This window comes from Oncorhynchus mykiss, chromosome 11 (genome assembly GCF_013265735.2).
Source record: "Oncorhynchus mykiss isolate Arlee chromosome 11, USDA_OmykA_1.1, whole genome shotgun sequence".
In the NCBI taxonomy this organism is placed as follows: Eukaryota; Metazoa; Chordata; class Actinopteri; order Salmoniformes; family Salmonidae; genus Oncorhynchus; species Oncorhynchus mykiss.
The window spans coordinates 75216791-75233717 of NC_048575.1; the positions used below are offsets into that span (position 1 = coordinate 75216791).

General features: G+C 43.8%; 1 protein-coding gene across 1 annotated transcript in view; it reads left to right on the plus strand.

The window, feature by feature from the left end:
* Positions 1-16927, plus strand: part of LOC110536386 (serine/arginine repetitive matrix protein 4) — a 121243-nt gene that overhangs the window by 63261 nt on the left and 41055 nt on the right. The window contains exon 2 of the mRNA XM_036936350.1: positions 14819-14965. Coding sequence (XP_036792245.1) covers positions 14819-14965 — 147 coding nt within the window. The remainder of the gene's footprint in view (positions 1-14818; positions 14966-16927) is intronic.

Here is a 16927-nt window from a genome sequence, read left to right on the forward strand (position 1 = left end):
ATCTGTAAATTATGCCTGAGTGTTGGAGTGTTCTCCTGGCTATCTGTAAATTATGCCTGAGTGTTGGAGTGTTCCCCTGGCTATCTGCAAATTATGCCTGAGTGTTGGAGTGTTCCATTGGCTATCTGTAAATTATTCCTGAGTGTTGGAGTGTTCCCCTGGCTATCTGTAAATTATGCCTGAGTGTTGGAGTGTTCCCCTGGCTATCTGTAAATTATGCCTGAGTGTTGGAGTGTTCCCCTGGCTATCTGTAAATTATGCCTGAGTGTTGGAGTGTTCCCCTGGCTATCTGTAAATTATGCCTTAGTGTTGGAGTGTTCCCCTGGCTATCTGTAAATTATGCCTGAGTGTTGGAGTGTTCCCCTGGCTATCTGTAAATTATGCCTGAGTGTTGGAGTGTTCCCCTGGCTATCTGTAAATTATGCCTGAGTGTTGGAGTGTTCCCCTGGCTATCTGTAAATTATGCCTGAGTGTTGGAGTGTTCCCCTGGCTATCTGTAAATTATGCCTTAGTGTTGGAGTGTTCCCCTGGCTATCTGCAAATTATGCCTGAGTGTTGGAGTTTTCCCTTGGCTATCTGTAAATTATGCCTGAGTATTGGAGTGTTCCCCTGGCTATCTGTAAATTATGTCTGAGTGTTGGAGTGTTCCCCTGGCTATCTGTAAATTATGCCTGAGTGTTGGAGTGTTCCCCTGGCTATCTGTAAATTATGCCTGAGTGTTGGAGTGTTCCCCTGGCTATCTGTAAATTATGCCTGAGTGTTGGAGTGTTCCCCTGGCTATCTGTAAATTATGCCTTAGTGTTGGAGTGTTCCCCTGGCTATCTGTAAATTATGCCTGAGTGTTGGAGTGTTCCCCTGGCTATCTGTAAATTATGCCTTAGTGTTGGAGTGTTCTCCTGGCTATCTGTAAATTATGCCTGAGTGTTGGAGTGTTCCCCTGGCTATCTGTAAATTATGCCTGAGTGTTGGAGTGTTCCCCTGGCTATCTGTAAATTATGCCTGAGTGTTGGAGTGTTCGCCTGGCTATCTGTAAATTATGCCTGAGTGTTGGAGTGTTCCCCTGGCTATCTGTAAATTATGCCTGAGTGTTGGAGTGTTCTCCTGGCTATCTGTAAATTATGCCTGAGTGTTGGAGTGTTCCCCTGGCTATCTGCAAATTATGCCTGAGTGTTGGAGTGTTCCATTGGCTATCTGTAAATTAGTCCTGAGTGTTGGAGTGTTCCCCTGGCTATCTGTAAATTATGCCTGAGTGTTGGAGTGTTCCCCTGGCTATCTGTAAATTATGCCTGAGTGTTGGAGTGTTCCCCTGGCTATCTGTAAATTATGCCTGAGTGTTGGAGTGTTCCCCTGGCTATCTGTAAATTATGCCTTAGTGTTGGAGTGTTCCCCTGGCTATCTGTAAATTATGCCTGAGTGTTGGAGTGTTCCCCTGGCTATCTGTAAATTATGCCTGAGTGTTGGAGTGTTCCCCTGGCTATCTGTAAATTATGCCTTAGTGTTGGAGTGTTCCCCTGGCTATCTGTAAATTATGCCTGAGTGTTGGAGTGTTCCCCTGGCTATCTGTAAATTATGCCTTAGTGTTGGAGTGTTCCCCTGGCTATCTGTAAATTATGCCTGAGTGTTGGAGTGTTCCCCTGGCTATCTGTAAATTATGCCTGAGTGTTGGAGTGTTCCCCTGGCTATCTGTAAATTATGCCTTAGTGTTGGAGTGTTCCCCTGGCTATCTGTAAATTATGCCTGAGTGTTGGAGTGTTCCCCTGGCTATCTGTAAATTATGCCTGAGTGTTGGAGTGTTCCCCTATCTATCTGTAAATTATGCCTGAGTGTTGGAGTGTTCTCCTGGCTATCTGTAAATTATGCCTTAGTGTTGGAGTGTTCCCCTGGCTATCTGTAAATTATGCCTTAGTGTTGTAGTGTTCCCCTGGCTATCTGTAAATTATGCCTGAGTGTTGGAGTGTTCCCCTGGCTATCTGTAAATTATGCCTGAGTGTTGGAGTGTTCCCCTGGCTATCTGTAAATTATGCCTTAGTGTTGGAGTGTTCCCCTGGCTATCTGTAAATTATGCCTGAGTGTTGGAGTGTTCCCCTGGCTATCTGTAAATTATGCCTGAGTGTTGGAGTGTTCTCCTGGCTATCTGTAAATTATGCCTTAGTGTTGGAGTGTTCCCCTGGCTATCTGTAAATTATGCCTTAGTGTTGGAGTGTTCCCCTGGCTATCTGTAAATTATGCCTGAGTGTTGGAGTGTTCCATTGGCTATCTGTAAATTATGCCTGAGTGTTGGAGTGTTCCCCTGGCTATCTGTAAATTATGCCTGAGTGTTGGAGTGTTCCCCTGGTTATCTGTAAATTATGCCTGAGTGTTGGAGTATTCCCCTGGCTATCTGTAAATTATGCCTGAGTGTTGGAGTATTCCCCTGGCTATCTGTAAATTATTCCTGAGTGTTGGAGTGTTCCCCTGGCTATCTGTAAATTATGCCTGAGTGTTGGAGTATTCCCCTGGCTATCTGTAAATTATGCCTGAGTGTTGGAGTGCTCCCCTGGCTATCTGTAAATTATGCCTGAGTGTTGGAGTGTTCCCCTGGCTATCTGTAAATTATGCATGAGTGTTGGAGTATTCCCCTGGCTATCTGTAAATTATGCCTGAGTGTTGGAGTGTTCCCCTGGCTATCTGTAAATTATGCCTGAGTGTTGGAGTATTCCCCTGGCTATCTGTAAATTATGCCTGAGTGTTGGAGTGTTCCCCTGGCTGAGACTGGTGATCAGCGACCAGAGACTGGTGATAGCGTGACCAGAGACTGGTGATCAGCGACCAGAGACTGGTGATCAGCGACCCGAGACTGGTGATCAGTGACCAGAGACTGGTGATCAGCGACCAGAGACTGGTGATCAGAGACCGGTGATCAGCGACCAGAGACCAGTGATCAGCAACCAGAGACTTTTGATCAGCGACCAGAGACCGGTGATCAGAGACCGGTGATCAGCGACCAGAGACTGGTGATCAGCAACCATGGACCCGAGATTGGTGATCAGCGACCTGAGATTGGTGATCAGTGACTCAAGATTGGTGATCAGCGACCAGAGACCGGTGATCAGCAACCCGAGACCGGTGATCAGCGACTCGAGACAGGTGATCAGTGATATCTCCTAATTGTGTCTGATTAAGTCCTTGACGTCAACTTCTATCACCCTGCCTTCCTGTCAGGCAATGTAGGTGTGCATCCCAAGTGGTCCCCTATTCACTATATAGTGCACTACTTTAAGCCAGGGCCCTATTCCCTATGTAGTACACTACTTTTGATTTGACCAGAGTACTATAGGCCCTGGTCAAAGGCAGTGCACTATATAGGGAAAAGGGTATTATTTGAGACACAGCCCAGGAGAAGGCGGTGGCCAATTTGAGCTAGTCTCAGCTGCCCATAAGGATTTGCATCTTTCCCTGTGAGTCGCGATTCAACCCGGCAGCTGGAAATGTCACAAAAAATCACCTGACATTTGGGATTTTCAGTGAGAAACGATCTCTTGCAGGAGAGGCCCAGGGAGTGTCTTCTACAGGAGAGGGCCAGGGAGTGTCTTCTACAGGAGAGAACCAGGGAGTGTCTTCTATAGGCGAGGACCAGGGAGTGTCTTCTACAGGAGAGGGCCAGGGAGTGTCTTCTACAGGAGAGGACCAGGGAGTGTGGGATGTTTCTCTCCCTGAGACAATGGCAGTGAAATAGAGATTTTAGTGGAACAGAGCCAGAAGCTATGGCGTGTTCCGACAGAACAGTAAAAATGAATTTAAAGATAGATTTTCATATCTAAATGCTACATTTTCTCATTATGAGACAAAACAGTCTAAACAAATTGTGTGGGTCTTGTTCTTCAGCATGTTGCTCTATGACTGTGGCTGATCTCATCCATTTGCAAAATCTAGTGCCTCCACCATCCACTTGATCTTCTTGCTTGTTTGCGATGACATTTTCCCTATGTACAAGCAGGTGCTTATGTGTATGTATATGGATGTTTAAATATTAACTGTGGGTCATGAATGTGTGTGGGTGGGAGTGTTGAATAGGAGCCACGTGGAGGCTCTTACAGGTGTGTGTTGACAGAGAGGAGAGTTGACCTCTGTAATCGTCGCTGCACCTCTCCTTCTCCTCCTCCGCTTTCGTTCCCATCAGACACTGACCTAATTGCAGCACAGCGAGTGTTTACCTCTTCTTGAGATATATGAGGCACTGAATTTTGCAAAATAGGACAGACGTGTGAAGGTTCACATAGAGACAAAGGGTGTGTCCTATATGGCATCATATTCCCTTCGTAGTGCACAACTTTTGACCAGGACCCATAGGATTCTGCACTATATAGGGTGCCATTTGGGACTCATCCAGGGAAATACAGTAGCATTGCTGTACCTATATCACACTACTGAACTGAGCTGAACCAGGTCTAAGCTGAGCTAGCCTGGTTGTGCGTCCATCGTAGTCTGAGCTGGGCTAGCTTGGTTCTGCATCCATCGTAGTCTGAGCTGGGCTAGCCTGGTTCTGCATTCATCATAGTCTGAGCTGGGCTAGCCTGGTTCTGCATTCATCATAGTCTGAGCTGGGCTAGCCTGGTTCTGCATTCATCATAGTCTGAGCTGGGCTAGCCTGGTTCTGCATTCATTATACTCTGAGCTGGGCTAGCCTGGTTCTGCATTCATTATAGTCTGAGCTGGGCTAGCCTGGTTCTGCATCCATTGTAGTCTGAGCTGGGCTAGCCTGGTTCTGCATCCATCGTAGTCTGAGCTGGGCTAGCCTGGTTCTGCATTCATCGTAGTTTGAGCTGGGCTAGCCTGGTTCTGCATTCATTATAGTCTTTGCTGGGCAAGCCTGGTTCTGCATTCATCATAGTCTGAGCTGGGCTAGCCTGGTTCTAGATTCATCATAGTCTGAGCTGGGCTAGCCTGGTTCTGCATTCATTATAGTCTTTGCTGGGCTAGCCTGGTTCTGCATTCATCATAGTCTGAGCTAGGCTAGCCTGGTTCAGTTTCTGGAACAATGCTGTGAAATCCAACTCCAGCTACATGAAGAGTCAACATGTTCCTTATTGGAATCTAGTGTAGCCTACCGCGAGTCCAAGGCATTAACATCATTCATCTAATTGCTATCTTGGAAAGTCTTTGGATGACAATTAAGTTGTCCTTAACTAGAATATAAAACAGATCAAAAATATAAGCCTTAATTTAAAACAAAGTGCCCAGGAAGTACTCTATCGGGTGGCAATACAACATGTCTCTTCCACTCCTAATTAGCATGGCTATCATCTCCTATAATAACATTGACCTATTGTTCCTGCTAGCACTGACAGGGGTAATGAACAGAGTATTAGCCTTGCTGAACTTCAGAGGACTGGCTAGGGACCTAACCAATGCTCAAATCACCCACTGCAACTGGTGAAGGAAGATTACACACACACCCACACCCACCACACCCACACACCCACACACACACACAAGCTTCCTTGACTTCGGCCGATTTAGTATGCCACTTGTAGAATGCCACAGAATGAAGCAAAGTGTTGGGCATGCATTCCAAGTGGTAGGCTAAGTGATATGTATATTAAAGCATAGCTGTATACTGATCCTGCTGCTCAGCCACTTTACCCCTGATTATATTTACCTACAGTGCCTTCAGAAAGTATTCATACCCCTTGACTTACAGCAATGAATTTAAAATGGATAAAAAAATAAATAATACATATATATATATATATATGTATATATATATCTCAACCATTTACCCACAATAACCCATAATGACAAATTGAAAACGTTTTTAGAAATGTTTGCTAATTTATTGAAAATTAAATACAGAAATATATTATTTACACAAGTATTCGCACCCCTGAGTCAATGCTTTGTAGAAGCACAATATATATGTATACTACTGTTCAAAAATGTGGAGTCACTTAGAAATGTCCTTGTTTTTGAAAGAAAAGCCACTTTTTTGTCCATTAAAATAACATCAAATTGATCAGAAATACATTGTAGACATTGTTAATGTTGTAAATGACTATTGTAGCTGGAAACTGCAGGTTTTTTATGGAATATCTACATAGGCGTACAGAGGCTCATTATCAGCAACCATCACTCCTGTGTTCTAATGGCACGTTGTGTTAGCTACTCCAAATGTATCATTTAAAAGGCTAGTTAATCATAAAAAAAACTCTGGCAATTATGTTAGCACAGCTGAAAACAGTTGTCTGATTAAAGAAGCAATAAAACTGGCCTTCTTTAGACTAGTTGAGTATCTGGAGCATCAGCGTTTGTGAGTTCGATTACAAGCTCAAAATGGCCAGAAATAAAGAACTTTCTTCTGAAACTTGTCAGTCTATTCTTGTTCTGAGAAATGAAGGCTATTCCATGTGAGAAACTGCCAAGAAATTGAAGATCTCGTACAACGCTGTGTACTACTCCCTTCACAGAACAGAGCAAACTAGCTCTAACCAGGATAGAAAGAGGAGTGGGAGGCCCCGGTGCACAACTGAGCAAGCGGGCAAGTACATTAGAGTGTCTAGTTTGAGAAACAGACGCTTCACAAGTCCTCACCTGGCAGCTTCATTAAATAGTACCCGCAAAACACCAGTCTCAACGTCAACAGTGAAGAAGGGACTCCGGGATGCTGGCCTTCTAGGCAGAGTTGCAAAGAAAAAGTAATATCTCAGACAGGCCAATAAAAATAAAATATCAAGATGGGCAAAAGAACACAGACACTGGACAGAGGAACTCTGCCTACAAGGCCAGCATCCTGGATGTCTAAAGAAGGCCAGATATATATTTGCAGGTGTAAATATTTTTTAAATATTTATACTTCACTGTTGAGGAAAGAGCATGCAAGTAAGCGCTTCACTGTACCATTTACACCTGCGGTATTCTGTGCAAGTGACAAATACATTTAGATTTTATTTCAGTGCACTTCTACTACCTTACAACCATCTTCCCTGTGGTTTCAGGGTAATAGTACATTGACAGTGGACCAACCACCCCGAGTTGCCATTACTGACTCTGTCTTAGTGATGTGTTTAGAAGCCCACTGCCTATACCAAGGTTTCACAAAAAAAGTTACTGCTCATTCTCAGACCTGGCAAGCCACCATTTTGTATTCAGGACTGGTTCCGTTCTCACCATGTTTGTCTTCTCTGCCTATCGACTGTATAAAATGTACTATGTAATGTGTCAATGTCAACGAGGAGGACAATAATCCATGCATTGGGACCAGTTGCTACAACAGTAGGCCTATATACTGTATGTTGGCCTACTGCCATCTCCCTGACCGGCTGGGGTCATGTTGTTGTTTAATGTATTGATCTACCATCTTGTTTTTTGCTTCTCCTTCCTGTTTTGGCGCTAGATGTATTGATCTTTCCTAGTATCTCCTCCAATAGGGCTTCTTGTCATTCACAAGTTCTATTAGACTTCTTGACATTGGCAGGATCTATCCTGAGCATGTGGCTGGCATGGCAACCAAAATTACCCACATCTTGCAAAACAGAAAACGCCCGTTCACAGTGACCAGGTAAAGTGTATGAGAAGGATGAATCTTACGTTCATAATTCACCTCTTCACACCATACCAGTTAAGGGTAGGCCTAAAAAAGAAAAATATGAAAATACTATTTCCAAAATGTTAGATATACATTTTCAGAAATGTTGGTAAATTAGGTTACTTGTGAAAGAGATTGGTGTGTTTTTTCACTGTCTAACCATGGCATGGGTTTGTTCAATGACAGACATGTTTGTTTGAATTCCTGTTTTTTTTGCAAAACGCTATATCCAACTCACACTCAGAGAAATAAGTAGTTCTGCTAGGTTTTACACAGTCAAATGTGAGAAATAACTACATGTTTAATAAACAACTGTACAAATTAGAAATATGACCAAAAAATATAACGTTTCCTAAAAATCCATTTTAATACACACCTAAAATCTATGAATAAGAAATCTGACATTATAATTTTACACACACATGAAGGTTCCCATAAGTAATAATTTCTGGTGAATACACACAAATGTGAAAAATTTAGCATTTTGGAAATAAACTCCTCATATACAGTACTCACAATGCCTGAGGGGCATACAGTACAACTGCTATTTGTCCTAATATACTTGTAAGAACATATCTGGTCACAGCAGTGCATCAGTATTGGAAGGAATGGAAGATGGAGCATAAAGCCTGTTCTAGAATCAGAATCCCTCTGTTACATCACTGTGGAGGCTCCATTCAACACTCTGCTCCATGACGCTTCCATCTATCATCTCCATCTCCCTAGATGGTCTGACTGTCATCAAATCACATGCAAATAGTTTGACGTTTTTCCCCACACCTTTTGGGTTAACACTCCATTTGTAAGTGTCTGTACAGAGAGTAGGAATGATAAATATAGACACTACCATGCAGGAGGCAAGTATGGCAGCTTTACATTCACAGGGGATGCAAATCTCCCATTTGATAAAAAAAAAAAAAAAGTTTACACTGTCATCAGAGGTTCTGTGTGTGTGTGTGTGTGTGTGTGTGTGTGTGTGTGTGTGTGTGTGGTTTGTCTGTGTGGTTTGTCTGTGTACAGTATACCACATTAAAGAAACACTGTGTTACAGTCCTTGATGAGTCTGAATCAGTTGAGTTCAACAGAAGTCCAGATAGTTTGGTTCAGTTGAGTTCAACAGATGTCCAGATGGTTTGGTTCAGTGGAGTTCAACAGAAGTCCAGATGGTTTGGTTCAGTGGAGTTCAACAGAAGTCCAGATGGTTTGGTTCAGTGGAGTTCAACAGATGTCCAGATGGTTTGGTTCAGTGGAGTTCAACAGATGTCCAGATGGTTTGGTTCAGTGGAGTTCAACAGAAGTCCAGATGGTTTGGTTCAGTGGAGTTCAACAGAAGTCCAGATGGTTTGGTTCAGTGAAGTTCAACAGAAGTCCAGATGGTTTGGTTCAGTGGAGTTCAACAGATGTCCAGATGGTTTGGTTCAGTGGAGTTCAACAGAAGTCCAGATGGTTTGGTTCAGTGAAGTTCAACAGAAGTCCAGATGGTTTGGTTCAGTGGAGTTCAACAGATGTCCAGATGGTTTGGTTCAGTGGAGTTCAACAGAAGTCCAGATGGTTTGGTTCAGTGAAGTTCAACAGAAGTCCAGATGGTTTGGTTCAGTGGAGTTCAACAGATGTCCAGATGGTTTGGTTCAGTGGAGTTCAACAGAAGTCCAGATGGTTTGGTTCAGTGGAGTTCAACAGATGTCCAGATGGTTTGGTTCAGTGAAGTTCAACAGATGTCCAGATGGTTTGGTTCAGTGAAGTTCAACAGAAGTCCAGATGGTTTGGTTCAGTGGAGTTCAACAGATGTCCAGATGGTTTGTCTGTTCATTGGCACAAGAGCAGCAGTGCCACATGACAGAGCAACAGAGCCGAGCAGAGCCTGTGCCACTGTGCCAGGAGTCACTCTGATACACACAACCCAGAATATACCGCTGATGTTTCCACTATTAGCGTTCCCACAACAGCAGGAAGTGGTTAACCAGAGAACCATTGGAGTATGACATTACTATGACTGTAGTGACAGTGCTCATCGTGATTCGGGAAAACAAATGGCATGATGGTATGTTTCAGAGGGGGCTGGTTTTGGAGTAGTTATGGGAGGACTGGCTTACTGTAAGACTGGAATGGAATAGAACTGGTACACCTCTGTAAACCCTGTGAATTTAAACCAACTCTTTATGTACATTCTATCTCATTATGAGTGTTGGTCATGTTGGATATTGCTATATTAACAAGAACACATGTCTTCATGGCATAGAAAGCATGTTATTTCCCTACAGAGAGCAGTTTCACCTTAGTGCAGGCTCTGACAGAGTCCTCCTCAACCTATGACTTATTTTAGCTGTCTTTTCACATGTTTTCCACATGTCACAGGTTCTGCCAGGATTCCTGGCGATTACAGTCCACAGAACTTCTCCACATCGACTTTGCTTTTACACGCACTAAATCCCTTCTCTGTTGGTGTTCATTTAAAGGCTTTTGTCCGTGAGACTATGCTTTGAATAGTCCCCTTTAAGTACCTTCAAACACTCCCTCCCAGGCACTCCCAGCAGCCAGTGGTTATGGATTACTATTACAAAAGGATTTCATATGGCTCTGAAACTTAGAGAGCGGTAGAAGAGAAAGACGGAGAGAGGGAGCTCACAGGTATACACGGGCTGCGGTAAATCGAAGGGCTTAGAAAGTTTCTCCCATAAATTCCTGGCTGGGCCAGGCAGGATCAAGGGAGAGTGCATTGGTGATGACAGAATCGATTTTATTTAGAATTCTCATCAGCCCCAGCTCTCGGCTCTGACAGGGAATAACAAACAACCACAGCCTTTTAGGTAACGAGAGCCTTGTGCCCAGTTCACCTCTGCAACTCCTTTATCAAGAGCACACAGGGAACTAACAATAACAACAGGCGCTAACACAAGAAATCAACATTTTATTCTTGTTCTGCTTGTTAGTGCTGATTATAGTCATACTTCAGGCTCTTTTCATGTAAAGGGATGTGGGAATTATACTAGTGTGATAGATGGCCAAGGACAGCGAGAATGATATAAAAGATACTTCAGAGCTTAATTGTGCACTGTTAGTCAGAATGAAAAAGAAATTGATACATTTTCAAGATAACAAGAGTCAAGACAAATCTACAAAGATATTATAACAAGAGTCAAGACAAATCTGCAAAGATATTATAACAAGAGTCAAGACAAATCTGCAAAGATATTATAACAAGAGTCAAGACAAATCTGCAAAGATATTATAACAAGAGTCAAGACAAATCTGCAAAGATATTATAACAAGAGTCAAGACAAATCTGCAAAGATATTATAACAAGAGTCAAGACAAATCTGCAAAGATATTATAACAAGAGTCAAGACAAATCTGCAAAGATATTATAGCAAGAGTCAAGACAAATCTGCAAAGATATTTAACTTTGCCATCAGCACCCATCCCCCCCCCCAAAAAAACGGTCCATGCAACTGCCACTGCAAATAGCAATGTACACTCATAGAAAAAAATGCTTTCAGAAGGGTTCTTCGGCTCTCCCCATAGGAGAACACTTTTTGATTTCTGGTAGAACCCTTTATAGTTCCAGGTATAATTATTTTGGGTTCCATGTAGAACCCTCTGTGGAAAGAGTCCTTCATGGATCCCAAAAGGGTTCTACCTGGAACAAAAAAAAAGAGAATAGAAATCGTGTTCAGGTGTAAATATTCCTCTCCTCTCTCAGCCTCAGTCCCTGTGCTTTGATCATTTTAACCAGCCAGTCTAGCGCGCATTAGCTGTCTTCATTGAACCCATCACCTTTAAAATGCTCCGTCGTGTTGGAGCGCACCCAGGCTGAACTTTTACATAATTCCTTTGACACTGCAGGCCCTTGCAGGTGTGTGTGTGTGTGTGTGTGTGTGTGTGTGTGTGTGTGTGTGTGTGTGTGTGTGTGTGTGTGTGTGTGTGTGTGTGTGTGTGTGTGTGTGTGTTTGTATACATACATACATGAACAAGGCAGTTCACCCACTGTTCCTAGGCCATCATTGAAAATAAGAATTTTTTCTTAACTCACTTGACTAGTTAAATAAAGGTTCAATTTAAAATAAATAGTATATATATATATATATATATATATATATATGTATATATATATATATATATATATGTCTGTGTGTATGCATGTGTGTTCTTGCCCGTGTTTGTGTGTGTGGCCCTCAGTCTATAATACCGAGGTGGGAGAGAAAGAAAAGCTCTGAGCGTCTGACTCTGGCTGTAGAGGAAGAGGAGGAGGCTGTTCTTAGCAGAGGGAGAGGAGGAGGCTGTTCTTACCAGAGAGAGAGAGGAGGCTGTTCTTAGCAGAGGGAGAGGAGGAGGCTGTTCTTACCATAGATAACCAGGAGTTGTTTGCCTCCTCTCTATCTTCTCATTACAATCGGACAGAGACACCGTAAAGGATGTGTAATTACGCAAGACATCCAATATTCCATGACTAAAACACAATAAGGTAATAAGTAGAGGACACAGAGACGTCAGAGCATGCATCCCAAAAGGCACCCTATTCCCTATATAGTGCACTACTTTTGGCCTAATAGTTTTAGTATGTGGGTCATCTGATGGTAGTAGCTTTGCAATAAATATAAGCCAGTGTTTCTCCACAGAAGGACAAACTCAAGGAACTCTGTCTGGGCTTTGGCTGTTCAACTTGCCAAAGCCTCCCCATTGCTACGCCTGCCAACCTTGAGACTTTGAGATGCAACAAATAATTTCAGAAGATGTCAGGACAACTGAAGCATGTAAATAACTGCATTTCAACTGACAGCTCATTTGAATGAGGAATAGCTGATCGCTGGTGTTATCTAGGATCTGCATCCCAAACGGCACCCTATTCCCTATTTAGTTAGTGCACTACAGGGATCTGGTCAAAAGTAGTGTACTTTATAGGGCTCTGGTCAAAAGTAGTGCACTACATAGGGTATAGGGTGCCATTTGGGCTGCATTTCTGTGGGCTCTCGCCCATGTCTGAGGAGGCTGTCTTTAGAAGAGGGAGAGGAGGCTGTCTTTAGAAGAGGGAGAGTAGGCTGTCTTTAGTAGAGGGAGAGTAGGCTGTCTTTAGTAGAGCGAGAGGAGGCTGTCTTTAGTAGAGGGAGAGGAGGCTGTCTTTAGAAGAGGGAGAGGAGGCTGTCTTTAGAAGAGGGAGAGGAGACTGTCTTTAGAAGAGGGAGAGTAGGCTGTCTTTAGAAGAGGGAGAGGTGACTGTCTTTAGAAGAGGGAGAGGAGGCTGTCTTTAGAAGAGGGAGAGGAGATTGTCTTTAGAAGAGGGAGAGGAGGCTGTCTTTAGAAGATGGAGGGGAGGCTGTCTTTAGTAGAGGTAGAGGAGGCTGTCTTTAGAAGAGGGAGAGGAGGCTGTATTTAGAAGAGGGAGAGGAGGCTGTCTTTAGAAGAGGGAGAGGAGGCTGTCTTTAGAAGAGGGAGGGGAGGCTGTCTTTAGAAGAGGGAGGGGAGGCTGTCTTTAGAAGAGGGAGAGGAGGCTGTCTTTAGTGGAGGGAGAGGAGGCTGTCTTTAGTGGAGGGAGAGGAGGCTGTCTTTAGTAGAGGGAGAGGGGATTGTCTTTACTAGAGGGAGAGGAGACTGTCTTTAGTAGAGGGAGAGGAGACTGTCTTTAGAAGAGGGAGAGGAGGCTGTCTTTAGTAGAGGGAGAGGAGGCTGTCTTTAGTAGAGGGAGAGGAGGCTGTCTTTAGTAGAGAGAGAGGAGATTGTCTTTAGTAGAGGGAGAGGAGATTGTCTTTAGTAGAGGGAGAGGAGACTCTCTTTAGCACAGGGAGAGGAGGCTGTCTTTAGTAGAGGGAGAGGAGGCTGTCTTTAGAAGAGGGAGGGGAGGCTGTCTTTAGAAGAGGAAGAGGAGGCTGTCTTTAGAAGAGGGAGAGGAGGCTGTCTTTAGTAGAGGGAGAGGAGGCTGTCTTTAGAAGAGGGAGAGGAGGCTGTCTTTAGTAGAGAGAGAGGAGGCTGTCTTTAGAAGAGGGAGAGGAGGCTGTCTTTAGTAGAGAGAGAGGAGGCTGTCTTTAGAAGAGGGAGAGGAGGCTGTCTTTAGTAGAGAGACAGGAGGCTGTCTTTAGTAGAGGGAGAGGAGGCTGTCTTTAGTAGAGAGAGAGGAGATTGTCTTTAGTAGAGGGAGAGGGGACTGTCTTTAGTAGAGGGAGAGGAGGCTGTCTTTAGTAGAGGGAAAGGAGGCTGTCTTTAGTAGAGGGAGAGGAGACTGTCTTTAGTAGAGGGAGAGGAGGCTGTCTTTAGTAGAGGGAGAGGAGGCTGTCTTTAGTAGAGGGAGAGGAAGATGTCTTTAGTAGAGGGAGAGGAGACTGTCTTTAGAAGAGGGAGAGGAGGCTGTCTTTAGTAGAGGGAGAGGAGGCTGTCTTTAGTAGATGGAGAGGAAGATGTCTTTAGCCGGAGGAAAGTGAATTGAAAATTGAATTTTCAAGCCACCATTATGCTTGAAGATATGGAATGTGGTCGTCAATAATGCACTGTTTTGGATTTGCCCCAAACCTAGCACTTTGTATTCAGAACAAAAGTGAATTGCTTTGCCACACTTCCTTCATTTGAGTCTGTCAATTAGGTTAACATTCTAGAATAACTACAATGATGTTGATCCATCCTCAGAGGACATTCCTGTAATCAGCATACCAATTGTACGCTCCCTCAAAACCTGAAACATCTGTGGCATTGCGTTGTGTGACAAAACTACACATTTTAGATTGCCCGTTCATTGCCCCCAGCACAAGGTGCACCTGTGTAATGGTCATGCTGTTTAGCTTCTTGATATGCCGCACCTGTCAGGTGGATGGATTATCTTGGCAAAGAACAAATGCATCATCATGAATTTTGAAAATAATAATGGCAATGTTGCACAATCCAGGTGTGGAAAGCTCTTAAAGATTTACCCAGAAAGACTCGCAGGCAAAGGTGCTTCTACAAAGTACTGACTCAGGGGTGTGAATACTTATACAAATTTGATTTCTGTATTTAATTTGGAATTTGAATTTGGAATATATTAGCAAACATTTCTAAAATGTAAGTTCATCATTATGGGGTATTGTGTGTAGATGGGTGAAACGAAAATATATTTACTCCATTTTGAATTCAGGCTAAATGTGGAATAAGTCAAGGCATATGAATTATTTCTGAAGGCACTGCATCTATGGAGAGAGGGGGGTGGGGGGGAGGAGAGAGAGAGAGAGAGAGAGAGAGAGAGGGCGAATATATGCAACTAAATCCATTTTTCTTATTTTTTCTCTCTATCCACAGCACTGAGACAACAACATGCCAGCCACTCAAGGCTGATGGGAGGAATGCCGAGGCAGCAGACACCAAGTTGGACACAACCACAGACAGAAATGGATGCATTAGAGACATGGGAAGACGCAAACATGGCAGCTATCATCGGACGCGGAGGTGAGTGCCTTTGACAAAATGTATTCACTATTTTTCAAATAGTGAAGGTGAGCAGATAAGTGGGTTTGAGAATTTAAGATTTGTCTTCTGGTTTCTTTTCTAACACAAAGTTACCCAGTTTTCTTTGTCACGACTGTTCGAACAGACCTAGCGGTTAAGAGCGTTGGGCCGGTAACCAACAATCTGCCGTTCTGCAATTGAGTAAGGCATTTAACCCTCAACAACTGCTCCCTAGGCGCTGATGACATGGGTTAACAGGTTAAGGCAGCCACCCCCTCATCTCGAATTCAGATGGGGTTGGGTTAAATGTGGGAGACGCACAATTGAATGCATTCAACTGAATTGTAACTGACTAGGTATCAAGATGGCGTCAACAGATATGGCAACTCTGCTTCTAGCTTCTAAGAAACTTTGCAGTATTTCGTTTTTTTGTGTGTTATTTCTTCCATTATTAGCCCAGAAATGTTTTTGTGTTATTACATACAACCGGAAAGAACTTTTGGATATCAGAGCGGGAATACGACCTTCCTGAATTGGATCTTTTGTTCGTACCCCCCAGGGCAATTAAACTTATTCCAGAGGCTGATCCAAAACAACGCCGGCGGTAAAGAGGTATTCGGAGTGGACTTCTAGTCGGACTCAGGAGGCCTGCACACCATCCACCGCTCCTGAGTATATTACTCGCTAATGTTCAGCCTCTGGATAATAAAGTAGATGAGCTCAGGGCAAGGATCTCCTTCCAAAGAGACATCAGGGATTGTAACATACTGTTTCACGGAAACATGGCCCTCTCGGGATATACTGTCCCCGTCCATACAGCCAGCTGGGTTCATCGTGCAGACAAGAATAAAGAACTCTTTAAGAAGAAAGGCGGGGGTGTATGTTTCATGATTAACGACTCATGGTGTGATTGAGATAACATAGAGAAACTCAAGTCCTTTTGTTCACCCGACCTAGAATACCTCACGATAAAATGCTGACCATATTACCTCACAAGAGAATTCTCTTTGGTTAAAGTAACAACGGTGTATATTCCCCCTCAAGCCGATACCACGACGGCCCTTAAAGAACTACTACTATCTTGAAGCCGCATTCATTGTAGCTGGTGATTTTAACAAAGCAAATCTGAGGAAAACGCTACCAACACATTAACTGTCGTACTGGAGCTGGAAAAACATTGGACCATTGTTTACAAGGCCCTCCCCCAACCTCCCTTTAGCAAATCTGATCACCACTCCATTTTGCTCCACCCTTCCTATAGGCAGAAACTCAAACAGGAAGTACCTGTGCTAAGGTCTATTCAACACTGAGTCAATGAACAGCATCCACACATAGGTGCTCCTGTTGTCCAGGTGGGAAAGGGTAGTGTGGAGTGCAATAGAGATTGCATCATCTGTGGATCTGTTTGGGCGGTATGTAAATTGGAGTGGTCTAGGGTTTCTGGGATAATGGTGTTGATGTGAGCCATTACCAGCCTTTCATTGCTACGGACGTGAGTGCTACGGGTCTGTAGTCATTTAAGCAGGTTGCCATTGTGTTCTTGGAAACAGGGACTATGGTAGTCTGCTTGAAGCATGTTGGTATTACAGACTCTATCAGGGACATGTTGAAAATGTCAGTGAAGACACCTGCCAGTTGGCCAGCACATGTCCGGAGCACACGTCCTGGTAGTCCGTCAGCCCCGCAGACTTGTGTATGTTGACGTGTTTAAAGGTCTTACTCACATCGGCTACGGAGAGCGTGATCACACAGTCATTCGGAACAGCTGATGCTCTCATGCATGCCTCAGTGTTGCTTGCCTCGAAGCGAGCATAGAAGTGATTTAGCTCATCTGGTAAGCTCGTGTCACTGTGCAGCTCGCGGCTCCCTTTGTAGTCTGTAATAGTTTGCAAGCCCTGCCACATCCGACAAGCGTCAATAGCCGGTGTAGTATGATTCAATCTTAGCCCTGTATTGACACTT